At 42.2% G+C, this 16,635-nt stretch overlaps 1 protein-coding gene across 2 annotated transcripts in view; it reads left to right on the top strand.

Annotated features, from left to right (window-relative positions):
- The window catches only part of tpcn2 (two pore segment channel 2), a 49,567-nt gene extending 33,241 nt beyond the window's left edge, over positions 1–16,326 (top strand). For both annotated transcript variants that reach the window (XM_078220988.1, XM_078220989.1), the window contains 9 exons: positions 1,308–1,357; positions 2,799–2,898; positions 3,616–3,687; positions 5,190–5,272; positions 5,871–5,964; positions 8,003–8,085; positions 11,295–11,376; positions 12,534–12,622; positions 15,555–16,326. In XM_078220988.1, coding sequence (XP_078077114.1) covers positions 1,308–1,357; positions 2,799–2,898; positions 3,616–3,687; positions 5,190–5,272; positions 5,871–5,964; positions 8,003–8,085; positions 11,295–11,376; positions 12,534–12,622; positions 15,555–15,642 — 741 coding nt within the window. In that variant the 3' untranslated portion in view covers positions 15,643–16,326. The remainder of the gene's footprint in view (positions 1–1,307; positions 1,358–2,798; positions 2,899–3,615; positions 3,688–5,189; positions 5,273–5,870; positions 5,965–8,002; positions 8,086–11,294; positions 11,377–12,533; positions 12,623–15,554) is intronic.
- Positions 16,327–16,635: the final 309 nt, after the last annotated feature.

The raw sequence follows: 16,635 nt of genomic DNA, 5'->3' as shown, positions 1-16,635 counted from the left end.
GATCATTAATAAATATTACAAACAGCAGTGGCCCCAAAACAGATCCCTGAGGTACACCACTTGTAACCGCACTCCATGATGAATATTTACTATCAACCACCACCCTCTGTTTCCTATCCGCTAGCCAATTCCTGATCCAATTTCCTAGATCACCCCCAATCCCATACATCTGCATTTTCTGCAGAAGCCTACCATGGTGAACCTTATCAAACGCCTTACTAAAATCCATATATACCACGTCCACTGCCCTGCCCCCATCCACCTCCTTGGTCACTTTCTCAAAAAACTCAATAAGGTTAGTAAGGCACGACCTACCTGCCACAAAACCATGCTGACTATCACCTATCAATTCATTACTCTCCAAATAACTATAAATCCTATCCCTTATAATTTTTTCCAACATCTTGCCGACAACAGAAGTGAGACTCAGAAGGTCCAGTTCGAAGTATTGCATCATCAGCTAATGATGCAGTGATGGATCACTTGTAATGTTGGACATTGCTGATTTAGTTAAATGCTACTTTGCAATATTTAATGCTGGATTAATTTTGTTGAAGTTGGTCACTGAACCAGGTCAGAATCTCCAAGGCAGCATAGACCATAAGTTTTGCACTTTGAATTTGGCACGGGTAAGCATGAGATGTTTCACTCCAGGTATAATTCGTGACCCACTTAGGGAGCTTTTATCAAACAAAGTTTATTTGAGAATACAGTTGCACTATAATAAGAAAAATCAGCAATAACTTTTACCAATTACAAACAAGAAAAAAAAAACCCCATGTTATTTTAAGCCTCAACAGCTAAATATACTGCTTCAAACCAAACATCCCTACAAACGTACACCCTGTCCTAGGCTTAGCACAGAAAGCAAGTATGCTCATGTGATGCTGAATGTTGCAGCTTTGCAACACCAGCTGTGATCAGTCCTTTGGAATTGAAACGCTAAGGCTTTCCAGCCCTGGAACTTTCAGCACACCTCAAGGATCAGAGACACTACTTGCCTCTAGCTAACCAGCCACCTACTTAACAGCAGAATTTCCAACACTAGGGAGAGAGACAGAAAAAATCATTGCTTTCAGCCTGCAGTCCAAACAGCTTCTGCCAAAATGAAAGTAAAACCCTTTGGATTTTTCCTGTTCTTTAGAAAAAACTGTCCAAAGGCACGAGACCTGCCAAACAGTCGCAAATCAACAATTCCCAAAAGGGTCATAAAACGCCTGGTGTGACAAGCCAAACCGGAAGTATAATTTCTTAATAAATACTATTGATTTCTTTTGTGAAACAAAAACTGATATTTGTTATTTCAGATTCTGCAGCTATCATCTCTCATTCAGTATGGCTTGCCTCATCAGGGATGGTATGTTGTTAACCCTTATACTTACACCTAGTTACAAATTTTACGAAATCCTTTCCAAATAAGCAAGATAAAATGACTCTTTTTAGAAAACGTCCGTAACAGAGAACATCACCGTTCAGAATTTGCTGGGCGTGAAGTTCCCGTGTAACAGACAATGGAATTTCAGAAAAGGGAGCTGTTGATGATTTTGGTGCTCTTGTCACATTTGAAGATCTTCAGGAGGAGAAGGACTGAAACTAATTTTTTGACTGTTGTATGGAAAATCATTCCTTCCATTTTAATATCCATGCCTTCTGTTGGAATTCTTTTATTGATGATTTTAAAATAGCTTTATATAATTTGAAGTTCAATTGTTTACTGTTCACTTTTTAAAAAAAAAAAATCAATTGTCTTTATCACTTAAATTCTTTTTGCCCGTGCCTACACAGAAATAGGGGTATAGAGCTTAGCAATCTTCCAGAATACTGAACGAAAGTAATGATGCTAGAAGAACTAAATTGGTAACTTGGGTACCATAGACTGCTTGGTAGCCAATAAAATAGGTTTAGCCTGGAATATTGATGTGAAGTCTGGGCTCTTTTTCCATTGTCTTCCTTTTATTGGTTCTTCCTTTTATTGGTTCATTCAAGTGATCACTGAGGAACAAGTAGTCAAATTTATCTTGGACTGATGAGGTTTTTTTTGTTAGTGTCACAAGTAGGCTTACATTAATACTGCAATGAAGTTACTGTGAAAATCCCCTAGTCGCCACACTCCGGCACTTGTTTGGGTACACTGAGGGAGAATTTAGCATGGCCAATGCACCTAACCAGCATGCCTTTCGGACTGAGGAAGCCGGAGCACCCGGAGGAAACTCACACAGTCACGGGGAGAACGTGCAGACTCCACACATTCAGTGACCGAAGTTAGGAATTGAACCCGGGTCCCTAGCTCTGAGAGGCAGCAGTGCTAACCACCGTGCCACCCCATGGTGGGAGTCGTATCTTGGTATTTTTCTGCAACTCTTCCTTTGTATTGACACTTTATTGCAAGGTGAAAGGGGAACATTGATCTCATTTTTGATTGTTATTTTAACTGATTTATCACCTGTGCATGCTGTGCTCTTGAGACAGCAGAAAAGCAAAATCTTCTGTTTGAGATTGAGAATATCTGGGGAGCAAGATGGCTGCAATTGTTGGCATTCCCCATACAAAGCTTTTTGGTCTTAACTTGGTTGAAACCCCAACTACAGAACAAGTGTTTTGGATGAGATGTCATTTCAGGATTATCCATTTCCAAGGATATTTTAGATGTTCCATCACAGAATTCTTATGGGAACCATTGGGTAAATGTGCCAAATGCAAGCCTCTGTCACAAATTGCAAACCAAAACCAGCAACAAAGATTGTCAGAAGTAACTTCAATCCATTTTGAAATTTGTTCTTGTTTGACCTTCCCTACAGGAATCCAGAATTACATGGATTGCTCTCCCTTTGGGAAATCGTTCGGCTGGCAAACATGCTTATTGTTTTCCGATTCCTTCGGATAATCCCTAATATTAAGGTGATTTGGATCAAAATATTTTTGGGTGATTCTTGTCAGTTCAAAACGAGGGGCTTGTGTTTCCAGCCCCCAGTTCATATAGTAAGTAATTTTGCAAACTTGTAAGATTACGAGTGGTGATTTGTTGAGGGGCGTGGGAGGTGAAATCATCTGACCTTTTTGAACTTGTCTTGGTTCCAAGAGACATTGCAGTCCACGTGGCCTTTGATCATGATCATAAACACTTATCTCTCTTCCCTCCCCACCCACTCCTTTAGTGGAACAGTTTCTGTCCCGCTCACCCCTTTAGTGAAGGAAGCTGTGTTGATGAAAATAGATTCTGGTGACATGGACTCTCCCATTGATCCCATGTAATGTCCAGCGTTGCTCACTGCCATTGATGCTAAAGTTCCCTAGGTGGCTTGACATATGATGGCACCTGGATACATTCAGACTGTGGGAATCTTTTTATGAAGTGTTTGTGTTGAATACACGCACTACATGGGGTGTAGTTGGGGGCAGGGCAGAGTAGTAGCCTGTATTCAACTAGGAAACTTTGTCACTGGTGTGCTGCCATTTTCACATGTTGTAAAGTGGTAGCTCTGCAACTTTAGAATTTGCAGGGATATAATATGAATAAGATGGTTCCTTCAGTATTGTGGATTTTGGTTGCAATACTGACCATTGATATACAATGTGTACCATATTTAACATCTTTTCTGTTTGCATTTTTTTCAGCTGATGGCCTTAGTCGCGACTAGTGTCCTTGATCTGATCAAGAACTTGCGAGCTTTTGCTGGAATTCTTGTAGTAAGTGGAAAAGTGGCTTTTTAATAGAAAAAATAATATTGCTATTCATTGTGTCTGATAGAAAATCGCACTAGAAAAGGCACCACTCAGAAGTCAGATTATGAAGTATATCTTTCACCTCTAATCTCCTCTGAGCTTGAATCCTGATCAAGCCCAGCTACATGTTTGTGGCCTGAATCAGTTACAGGTTCTAGAGATACAGGACAATTGCTGGGAGCAGATATAAAAGAGTTGTCTCTGCAACTCTTGATTTTCCATAATCCCTTTTGCTTTGTCTCCATTCCTTTTTAAGACTATTGTTCACCTGTATCATTCATAGTGTCTTAATTATACTATTGTACATTTTTTTGCGCAGCATGATGGCACAGTGGTTAGCACTGCTGCCTCACAGCATCAGGGACCTGGGTTCAATTCCTGGCTTGGGTCACTCTCTGTGCAGAGTCTGCACATTCTTGCAGTGTTAGCGTGGGTTTCCTCCCACAGTCCAAAAGACGTGCTGGTTAGGTGCATTGGCCATGCTAAATTCTCCCTCAGTGTACCCAAACAGGCGCCGGAGTGTGGTGACTAGGGGATTTTCACAGTAACTTCATTGCAGTGTTAATGTAAGCCTACTTGTGATGCTAATAAACTTGTTGACTGTGTCCTTCATTTGCGATTCATCTCTGGGTTTCTGCTTCTTTATAATTGACTGCATTAATTCACTTATCCAGACTAAATAGTGTTCTCCAAACAGATCTAAGATGTGGACCTTTTTTTACTTGAGTTGTGAATCTTTGGAATTCAGTCATTGAGTGTATATATAAAGCAGCAATAGGTGTTTAGAAATCTGTCGTAAAGGGATATGGAGGTAGTTTGTAGTTTGGGAGTGGGGGTAGGAGGGCTGGCATTGAAGCTACGAATGTATGGTTTCATAGGTTGAATGGCCTACTGCTCCTTTGTTCCTATATGCTGTTTGACCTATTGAGTATCTCCCAACATTTTTTCCATTTTTGATTTCCAGCAACTGAAGTTTGTTTTTCGCCAGTTAGCCTGGTTTAATAGGCGGATATCTTACCTGTTTGAAGCAGCAGATTGTGGGTTCAAGCCAAACTCCAGAACCACAGCAATGTGCGGTTGACTCTTAAATGCTCTCGGGGATGGGCAATAAATGCTGGCCTAACCAGCGACGCCCACATCCCATGAAGGAATAGAAAATAGGATAATGAGCTTTTTATCTGAAGGATACAAATCCCATTCCCACTACACTCAATTTGCTTTAAAGGTGATTGTGTTGCCCAGTGAGTGGTAACTTTTCTATTTCCATGACTCCTACTTTAAAATTGTTCCATCTTCCATTTTGGAGTCTGTTATGTGTTGGGTAGGACAGGATGTTTATATTCCTGTCGCTGAGATAAATTCCGTCATTTAATGAGAATAATATAACTTCTGATATTGGAAAGATTCAATATGGAAAATGGCGCTATAGTAACCTTCGGCATGTACCATTTTCTTCCCTGTTATAGGTGGCGTACTATATATTTGCAATTGTTGGTGTAGTATTGTTTAAAGACACAATCCCAGCTCCCCAGAACTCAACAAATGCAAGGCAAGTTTCATATGGCGCAAATATGACCATTTCTTGAAGTTATTATTAAGCTGCGGTTTATGGTACAAATGAAAATGTATCACCTTTTCCTCCCTCCAGTCTGTTTCTCATCACCACTGTACAATTTGTCCTCTTTACCTTCCACAGGGGTGTGGGGTTGGGTGTGGGGTTTTGACTGGACTTCATCCACTGGTCATCCAAATGTAATTCTGGCTGAGGTCACCAAAATAGTGATCAGGGATGGGAGCCGCTTCCCATTTTCATTCCGTGATCCGGAATGCTGATGCTATTGTCTCGGTCAACTTAACACAGACCCAAGAAAACATGCCTGCGATCTTCTGGTTTGTATAGCTCTGTTACCTTTCGCTGAGCGTGGAGTAAGTTGACTCTCTCAACTGTTAGTTTAAAGAAAATCTGTTTTATCAGACTCTCTTTGGTTTCTCGACTGAATACTTGCAGAACCTTGTGACCTACAAACAATTAGTTGTAAAGTTTGCAAGGTTTATTTTAAAAGCTGCTTTAGTTTCCTTATCCTCCTGCAGGGCGCAAATGTATTTAAAAATTGAAGGAGACAGCATGTGTGTTGTTGCTTTTACAGCCTGGACGGGAGCATTTCACCAGAGAATCTAACACTCCAGTGTGGTACCTATGAACAGCTGGGTTATTGGCCCAACAACTTTAATGACTTTGCTGTAAGTTGGCAAATTCTACGCTAGAAATTGATCCAGAAAGAATGTCTTTACAATGTAATTTGAATGGCAGCCTTGAGACATTAAGATTTTGGATTTGGTGGTTGGGGGACACAAGTAGCTAAAACAGGCAGCTGACAATTCCTAATAAACTCTTCAAATTAAAGAAACAACAGTTTAGATTCAATGCATTAATTAATTAGACAAGAAAAGTACATGCCCATGGGGTTTACTGATACCAGAGGAATGGACAGTTGGCACAGTGTGGGGGGGAATCTCAGCTTGTAAAAGCAGCATTCTGCTCTCTAATTGAGTGTTGGGGGACTCACTCTGCCCTTGGTCTTCCTCTTCCTCCTCCTGGTCCATCTCCCAACTGAAGAAGGTGGCTGCTTGACTGGCACTGCCACCTGACCTGGACTTCCCCTCTCCCTGAGCACTTGCTAATATACCCTTTTATTTTCTTGGAGGCTGGTAGCTTACACAATGTCAATCAGCTATTCAAATCCCTCTGACCAATGGATATAGAGTAAGAAGTCTCTCAACACCAGGTTAAAGTCCAACAGGTTTATTTGGTAGCAAAATCCACTAGCTTTCGGAGCGCTGCTCCTTCGTCAGGTGAGTGGGAGTTCTGTTCACAAACAGGGCATATAAAGACACAAACTCAATTTACACAATAATGGTTGGAATGCGAATCTTTACAGGTAAACAAGTCTTAAAGGTACAGACAATGTGAGTGGAGAGTGCGTTAAGCACAGGTTAAAGAGATGTGTGTTGTCTCCAGACAGGACAGTTAGTGAGATTTTGCAAGCCCAGGCAAGTCATTGGGTTACAGATAGTGTGACATGAACCCAAGATCCCAGTTGAGGCCGTCCTCATGTGCGGAACTTGGCTATCAGTTTCTGCTCAGCGACTCTATGCGGTCGTGTGTTGTGAAGGCCGCCTTGGAGAACACTTACTCGAAGATCAGAGGCCGAATGCCCGTGACCGCTGAAGTGTTCCCCAACAAGAAGAGAATGCTCTTGCCTGGTGATTGTCGAGCGGTGTTCATTCATCCATTGTCGTAGCATCTGCATGGTCTCCCCAGGCCATTGGGGAGACCATGCAGACGCTACGACAACGGATGAATGAACACCGCTCGACAATCACCAGGCAAGAGTGTTCTCTTCTTGTTGGGGAACACTTCACCGGTCACGGGCATTCGGCCTCTGATCTTCGAGTAAGTGTTCTCCAAGGCGGCCTTCACAACACACGACATCATAGAGTCGCTGAGCAGAGACTGATAGCCAAGTTCCGCACACGAGGATAACCTCAACCGAGATCTTGGGTTCATGTCACACTATCTGTAACCCAATGACTTGCCTGGGCTTGCAAAATCTCACTAACTGTCCTGTCTGGAGACAATACACATCTCTTTAACCTGTGCTTAACGCACTCTCCACTCACATTGTCTGTACCTTTAAGACTTGTTTACCTGTAAAGATTTGCATTCCAACCATTATTTTGTAAATTGAGTGTGTGTCTTTATATGCCCTGTTTGTGAACAGAACTCGCACTCACCTGACGAAGGAGCAGCGCTCCGAAAGCTAGTGGCTTTTGCTACCAAATAAACCTGTTGGACTTTAACCTGGTGTTGTGAGACTTCTTACTGTGTTTACCCCAGTCCAAAGCCGGCATCTCCACATCAATGGATACAGGACAGGTAATCAAGATGTCAGGGTAATTATTTTTCTCCCCCCTCAGTCATTGCAAGGGGATTACACAAGATGCTCTCCTACCAACTTGGGGGTGTCAAAATGGAATAGTGACCCTGACATTTCCAGGTCCTGTTTAGAAATTGCCTTTTCCAGGGAGAAAGTGAAGCAGTGCTGTGTTAGCTAATCTGAGTTCTATACAATGCAGAAAATACTAGTTTATTTAAAGGTTCTAATTTCTTACAACGTTGAAATAGGAAAAATGACGCCATGTCTGTTTTTCTTTTGATGCATCCACATCTCTTATAATATGGTTATTATAGCTTGAAACTTTCCTGTTTTTGTGGTAGGCTGCTTTGGTCACCCTCTGGGATCTAATGGTGGTAAACAACTGGCAGGTCTTTCTGGATGTCTTTTCAAGATTTGCAAGTCCGTGAGTAGACATTTAAAATGTTAAATTGGCCATAGTTCTTGGTGTCTTAACTATTTCTGGAGTGCTACCTCTTTGGTGCTGATTTTCAGTTAGGCTCAAGTAAATGTGTTCCCTTTTGGTAAATCCACTAGTTTTCCTACCATGAGTTTATCCCTAATTTTATTTTATCTTCCCCATAGTGCTGCAAGAGATCGGCACAGTGGTGCCACATGAAGGCAGATATGGGAGTACATTGGGAATCTGTGCTACTTACTCAGTTTGCTCCATATCCCTTATTCATAGAATTCCTACAGTGCTGAAGAAGGCCATTCGGCCCATCGAGCCCCACTTAAGTGAACTGACTGTAATGTCTCCTTTTTGGTTCTCGGTTTTCCCCACAGTGGGAAATATTATCCCATAACTGTTCATCAGACCTTTTTTATAAATGCCCCACCCTTAAACCGGACCAACCCTTTGGCTGGAATTTTACCGTCCTGCCCACCACGGAAATCTGGGCGAGGGGCGGGTCACGCGAAGGTCCATTGACGTCAGGCGGGATTTTACGGTTTCGGGACAAACGAGGCTGTAAAATCCTGCCCTTAATCTCTTCTAGTTCAGGCAATACAATCGAAAGTTTATGCAGTCTGCTGTTCTAAGTTAAGGCTTTTAAAAATGTGTATTTGTAGCAATTATAGTTCATTGTCAAGGCTAATCATTCATTCAGTGGCTGTAGTTGACACAGTTTGATTGTGATGCCACCAGGAATGAAGATCTCTGCAGAATTTCAGATTGTGGGCATTAGTCTCTCTCCGGATCCCACAGGTTTTCCTCCTGTTCCACCTGAGGAACAAGTGACCACATTTTCCCTGCTCCTATCTTCTATGTCACTGAACTGAACATGGAAGTTCCTCCCTGGCTTTGAGTTGTTCAGGTGGAAGACTGGAATGAAAACCTTGCAAGTTTTTGGTCAATGCCTCTTTTTGAAGTAGACATCCAGAGAGCATAGATCTTTCGTGAATATATTCTCAATGTCTTGAAGGCAGAGCCATGTATATGCATGGAACTTTGGCGGTGTGAGGGAGGTTGCTGGTGTCTAGGTTGTGAGCTGGTGCAAGGACTGATCCCTGTGGGAACCCATTGCTGGCTGTGCTTGAATGGCTGGCTGGTTTAATCTCCAAGGCGCACACTGAACTGTTGGTTGCTGGTTGTGGCGTTGATTAGTTGTAGGGTTTTCACACAGATGATTTGGGATAATTTTGGCAGCATGCCTGTGCACCACACCTGTGTCATAGGCCCAGGCTAAGTCAACAAAGGTGGCTCCTGCATTCGGGCCTTTCTGGAGACCAGCCTCCATATAAATGATGTAGTTGTCATATCCTTCTCGGCACCGTTGTGGTCTTTTTGATAACCTGCTTATTAGGGGAGCATCCCCTCTTCGAGGATGGTGAGTAGACCTGTTTAGCAGGAGATGTTCCGGGACCTCTTTATTATGTCATGGAGCAGAGTGATGGGGTGGTAACTGTGTGGGTTGCTGGGTGCCTTTCCTGGCTTGACATTGTCCACCATCTTGGATTAGCACCAGCTGTTTGGAATGGTACATGGGTATGGATTTAACCGTTTTAAGTCCTGGTGTCACACAGTACCTTGGAGGGAAGCAGTGATTTCATTTGAGAAAATGGTTGCTACTGGCTGCAGCAACATTTTGCATAGATTCCTTTGGAATGAACCAGACTTTGCCCAAAGATTATGGGTTTGCAGTGCAACATTTGAACCCAAGGGAAATGGTGCATCGACAGTGTATCATTACTATGAGTTGAGTGTATATTTTTCAGAAATCACCATCATTATAACATGACTAACTGGTGATGTGTGGCTTTATAAAGCTATCCTTCCAACAAAATCCTCTTTTTGGCTTAAATGTTTTGCCATCTGAACTGGTTGTACAGTAATTGGTAAGTATTGATTGTATTTTGCTTCCTCTTGTCAGGTAGGAATGTTGGACAACCCAGCACTATGCTGCTGTCTCCAGACCTTGCTTTCCCCTTTCCTTTCTCTGGACTATGCAGAATGTTGCATTATCAGGAAGCACCACCTTGTGACAAAACTGAGAATTGAAAGGAAACTGAATCAAGCTTTGCGTTGTTACTCATAGAATCCCTACAATGCAGAAAGAGGCCATTCGGCCCATCGGGCCTGCGCTGACAGCAATCCCACCTTTTTATACATTCATGGGATATGGGTGTCGCTGGTTGGCCAGCATTTATTGCCCATCCCTTGTTGCCCTTGAAACTGAGTGGCTTGCCAGACCATTTCAGAGGGCAGTTGAGAGTCAACCACACTGTTGCGGCTCTGGAGTTGCATGTAGGCCAGAGTAGGTAAGGATGGCAGATTTCCTTCCCGAAAGAACACTAGTGAGCAAGATGGGTTTTTCCAACAATTGACAATGGTTTCATGGTCATCAGTAGATTCTTAATTCCATATTTTCTTTCTTGTTGAGTTCAAATTCCACCATCTGCCGTGGCGGGATTCGAACCTGGGTCCTCAGAACATTAGCTGAGTTACTGGATTAATAGTCTAGCGATAATACCACTGGGCCATTGCCTCCCCTGCTTAATGCTGTACCTCCTGCACAATCTTTACTAATGTCAATTGTTTTTCTTGCACATACTGTCACATTTTATGAATCTGGAGGTTGCAGTAGCAAAACTAACCTGAGTGAATTGATAACCAGAGATAAACTTCAGATTTGCATAACGTAGGTGGGAGCTTAATGAGGAAGGTTTTCTGTTTTTGTACTCGGGAGGGCTCATTGGGAAGTGTAATCCCTTTCCCACAAGCAGCTTTAGTAGCCAAGTCAATCCTGATATTTAAGAGGGAGCTGCATTTAAAAGCTTGGTGAAGGTTTTAAAGAGCCTGGGAAAAATGTAGGGAAATTCGACTCTCCAGCGGAGAGCTAGCATTGGCATGAATCGAATGGCCTTCATTATCAACTTATGTGGGATTCCACATGTTTCACCCCCCACCTTCCCAAGCTCGTTGCCAAGAGCAGGTTCCTGTGAAGTGAAGAAACCTAATTTTACCATTTCTGTTTCCGATTTTTATGTGAATGTTTTCTTTGTTTCTATACAAATTGTTGGCTTTTAAGAATTTAAAAAAAAAATTTGCAAGCCATGCTTAATAATGGATGGCGTCTTGTTTTAATTTCTAAAGTGAGTCCTTTGATCTTGCAGGTGGTCCAAACTCTATTTTGTAGCTTGGTGGCTGGTGTCCTCTGTCATTTGGGTTAACCTCTTTGTGGCTTTGATTCTGGAGGTAAGTATGGGGGAGGCTTTAGCAATTCCTAAATAAACACAAAAAAGCTGCTTAATGCATGAACTTGTACTTGTTCACAAAGCGCCTCTTGAAGCAGATCAATTTTAGCACCAGATTTACAATTAAAAGCTAATTCTGCCTTTGAGTACATGTCTTGGAATAAAAGAATTATCTTCACAATTGTTCTGTTGTAGCCTGAGATTTTTCAGTGTGCTTGAAGTCGGTCTTTTTTTCTCTCTCTATCACTCCTCTATTTTTGTGCTCCACCCCCCCCCCCCCCCCCCCCCAACTGTCCATGATGCTTGCTCATCACTTTCTTTTTTCCTTCTCTCCACCCATCCCCCCTGCATCTACCAAGACCAGAAAACTCAGATAGCATTTGGTTAATACAGTTCTGAGCTGGTTGGCAGGAGGATGAAGTGTAGTCAATGATGGCTCTTCCCCCTTGGTGTACTCCTGGTACAGAGGAGATTTTTGATTTAGTTTATTATTGGCACATGTATTAACATAGTGTAAAGTATTTTCTTGCGTGCTATACAGACAGAGCATATCATTCATAGAGAAGGAAACAATAGGGTGCAGAATGTAATGTTACAGTCATAGCTAGGGTGTAGAGAAAAAGCAACATAATGCAAGGTAAGTCCATTCAAAAGTCTGACAGCAGCAGGGAAGAAGCTGTTCTTGAGTCAGTTGGTACGTGACCTCAGACTTTTGTATCTTTTTCCCGACGGAAGAAGGTGGAAGAGAGAATGTCCGGGGTGCATGGGGTCCTTGATTATGCTGGCTGCTTTGCCGAGGCAGCGGGAAGTGTAGACAGAGTCAATGGATGGGAGGCTGGTTTGCGTGATGGATTAGGTGACAGTCACGACCTTTTGTAGTTCCTTGTGGTCTTGGGCAGAGCAGGAGCCATACCAAGCTGTGATGCAACCAGAAAGAATGCTTTCTATGGTGCATCAGTAAAAGTTGGTGAGAGTCGTAGCTGACATGTCAAATTTCCTTTAATCTTCTGAGAAAGTAGAGGCATTGGTGGGCTTTCTTAACTATAGTGGCGGCGTGGCACCAAACCCATGTGGTACTGATTAATGTAGGGTATTGATCTGGGAATGTAGAAATTGCAATGTGTTCTTGATTTTTTAAAACATTTTAAATAATTACAGAACTTTATTCACAAATGGGATAGGAGCTACCATCCATCCTTCTCCGACCAGGAGTCGGAGTATCAGATGAGTGTGCAGGATATGTTCAGGTGAGTAATTTTTGTATAATGCCCTGTTGTGACGATACATATCCGTGCAAGTCTGTGCGATACCATTTGCTTTCGTATTAGTTGTAATATTAAAAGTAAAACTGGAAGTCACTCATGGTGGGAGATTTAGGAGGGGTGTCTGAGATAGGTTCTTTACTCTGAGAGTGGTTGGGGTGTGGAATGGACTGCCTGCTGTGATGGAGTCGGACACTTTAGGAACTTTCAAGCGGTTATTGGATAGGCGCATGGAGCACACCAGAATGACAGGGAGTGGGATAGCTTGATCTTGGTTTCGGACAAAGTTCGGCACAACATTGAGGACCGAAGGGCCTGTACTGTGCTGTACTGTTCTATATACTTCAGTGTCATCTTGCCCATTTTAAAAAATGCTTCTTTGCTAACTGCGGTGGATAAGTGATTTTAATATGAAAATATTGAACCATTTTGGGCTTCTCGATCTACTTAACATCCAATGTCATAATACAGCTCTTATTAAACTGGAAAGAGTGCAGAAGAGATTTACATGGATGTTGCCAGGACTCAAGGGACTGAGTTATAGGCAGAGGTTGGACAGGCTAGGACTTTTTTCTTTGGAACGTGGGAGACTGAGGGATAATCTTATAGAGAGGCATAAGATCATGAGGCATGGATAGGGTGAATGCACTCAGTCTTTTTCCCAGGATTGGGGAATTGACAACAACAGGTCATAGGTTTCAGTTAACGGGGAAGAATTAATGGGAACCCGAGGAGCAACTTTTTTTACAGAGGGGTGGTATGTATGTGGAATGAGCTGCCGGAGGAAGTGGTTGAGGCAGGGACATTGACAACATTTAAAAGGCATTTGGACAGAACCGTGGGCAGGAAAAGTTTAAAGGGATATGGGGTTAGCTTAGATGGGCATTTTGGTCAGCTTGGGCCAAAGGGCCTGTATCCGTGCCGTAGTTGCTATGATTCTGTGGATCTTCATGGCTCTGCCAGGGCAACTCAGCACCTGACCTCATTACAGCACAGTGGTTAGCATTGTGCCTCACAGCGCCAGGGACCCGGGTTCGATTCCTGGCTTGAGTTACTGTCTGTGTGGTGTTTGCACTTTTCTTCCCGTGTCTGCATGGGTTTCCTCCGGGTGCTCCGGTTTCCTCCCACAGTCTGATGAACGTGCTGGTTAGGTGCATTGGCCATGCTGAATTCTCCCTCAGTGTACCCGAACAGGTGCCGGAGTGTGGCGACTAGAGGATTTTCATAGTAACTTCATTGCAGTGTTAATGTAAGCCTACTTATGACACCAATAAATAAACTTAGTGTTGGTTCAAACATGGACAACAGAGCTTAATTCCAAAGGTGAGAGCTGACAGCCCTTGACGTCAAGGCAGCATTTGACCAGGTGTGACATCAAGGAGCCCTAGCAAAACTGGGGTCGATGGGAATTGGAGAGAAAACTTTGGTTGGAGTCATACCTAGCACAAAGGAAGAGGTAATACAAAGGAAGATGGTTGTTGGTCGAACATCTCAGTTCCAGGCCACCTTCAGCTGCCTCATCAATGACCTTCCCTCCATCGCAAATTCAGAAGTGTGGATGTTGACTAATCTGTTCAGCACCATTCGCAACAACTCGTTCTGATGCAGTCTACGTCCAAATCCTGCAAGACCTGGACAATATCCAGGCTTGGGTTAAGTGACAAATAACACTTGACCATTTTCAACAAGAGAGAAGCTAACCATTGCCCCTTGATATTCAGTGGCATTACCGTTGTTGAATCCCCCACTATCAATGTCCGTTGGGTTACCATTGACAAGAATTTGAACTGGACTAGCCATAAAGATACCTGGAAGTTCACTTCAAAGTCTCTCGCCATCCTGACTTGGAAATGTATTGCCATTCCTTCACTGTCACTGGGTGGAAATCCAGGAACTCCCTCCCTAAGAGCACTATGGGTGTACCTACACCATGTGGATTGCAGCAGTTCAAGAAGGCAGCTCACCACTGCCACCTTGAGGGCAATTAAGGATGGACGACAAATGCTGGCCAAGTTAGTGAAGCCCGCATCCCAAGTAATGTTGGATGATCTACCAATACTGTTAGTGCTATTAAACTGCCTCACTTTGCAAAGATAACTTAAATAAAGCCTGGGGCAGAGGTGAGATGGTGAGGGATAGAGTTCTATTGACGTGTCCATTTGAAAGGACTCCTACTAAATTCATGTCTAGGACCGAAAAGTAAAACTGAAGCAAAATGTTTAATTAGTCATGTTTTAGACAGCTGAAGTAACTATTTTAGTCGGTATCCAGAGTTTGAGTAGACTTGGATATCTCATTCGACTGAACACCATGATATTTCATTAAACAGGCAGTGGAGGAAGAGGCATGGCTATGATGAGTTTCCTATCTTACAACGTGACTACACTTCCAACTGCTTAATTGACGTTGAGCTTCCAGACATCCAGTAGTTGCGAAAATCTTTGTAAAAATGCAGATAGGTTAACCGGTGTTGTGGTTCCAATCACTTCGACCTCTTGCCACTTGCTTAATTACCAAATCCAGGTTATGGGAAACTTCTCCAGAATTCTCGACCAATTTTATTGAAAGGTTTTTACTTTGCTTCTCCCCAAGCAGTTGTCGGGTTGGGACATTCTAAATGGTGTCATTCACTCCATGAATAGATGTAACCATGACTCAATATCATTTTGTCTTTTTGTTGATTTAACTTGTCAGTTAGATATTAAATAAAATATTGAGACTTGTATAATTTGTTTTTTTTTTGGTGTGTCTCATTTGTTTTTATGACCTGGGAAATTATCTAATTTTTATTTTACTTGTTGTTTTCTCCACGTTTGCAACGAGAAACGCGATCACATTTTTTTGTAAACTGCAGGCTGAAAGATGACGTTTTTCAGCAGAATATCTTTTGGCTAATTCTAGTTTTAAAATTTAACAGAGATGATCTAGAGGAACCAACCGAAGAAGATTTGTTGGAGAGACTGCGACAGCATCCGCACCTTCATCTACCCAGAGGGCCCGTTTAGTCACGTCTGTACAGAGCACAAATGTTTTTGGTGATTTGTGACTCCTCATCCAGGCCTTGCCATGTGATGGTCCCTCATGGTGGGTTCGAATACCCCTGAAATAGAAGAATCACTGACCTTTAACAATTATTCTCTTTGTGCAGGGACATGAAATAAATCGAAATTACCAATGAGCATTTGGTAATGGACCAGAAATCTATTTGCCATGTACCTCCTGCTTTGTGTCTGTAAATATATAAATAACTCATTTATTTTAAATTTGACTCTCTTCCACTCCAACTTTTAATACTGACATTGCCTTTTCAGATGTTTTGGGAAAGTACTAAATCTTAGTTTCAAAGATAGGAAAGTTATAGCACATACTTGCGGATCCAAACATTCGCCTTGAACACTGAATCAAAACTCTTCACATTTTATTGTGTGCCCTTCACTTTTACAGACCATGTATTTTGGACTCTCACTCATTAGTTAAGATGCAAGTTACAAATGAAAGCACTCAAGTTGATGAGATTACTCCTGTAATCATTTAATTAATATATTCTGCACTACCCCAGGAATCTATTTGTTACCTTTGGATAACCTTGTATGGAAATGTAATATTTGAAGTTGTTTTTTTTTGTTAAGCATGGTTTGTGGAAGAATAAATTATTTTGTATGGTTTTGAATTAAAGGTGACTTTTTTCTAAATACACTTGTCATGTTTGATTACGAAGTGGTTCTGGAATAGTGATGGTTATTTACATGGAAAATTATATATATCGGGGAGATGAGGCCTAGTGGTATTTTCACGAGACTATTAATCCAGAAACTCAGTTAATGTTCTGGGAACTTAGGTTCGAACCCTGCCACGGCATATGGTGGAATTTGAATTCAATAACAAAATCAGGAATTAAGAATCTGCTGGTGACCGTGAAACCATTGTCGGGAAAACACCATCTGGTTCACTAATGTCCTTTTTAAGGAAGGAAATCTGGTGTTCTTACTCAGTCTGGC

This window comes from Mustelus asterias, chromosome 9 (assembly GCF_964213995.1).
Source record: "Mustelus asterias chromosome 9, sMusAst1.hap1.1, whole genome shotgun sequence".
Lineage (NCBI taxonomy): Eukaryota > Metazoa > Chordata > Chondrichthyes > Carcharhiniformes > Triakidae > Mustelus > Mustelus asterias.
The sequence above is the reverse complement of the archived record's forward strand: the minus strand, read 5'-3'. Positions and strand labels throughout refer to the sequence as shown.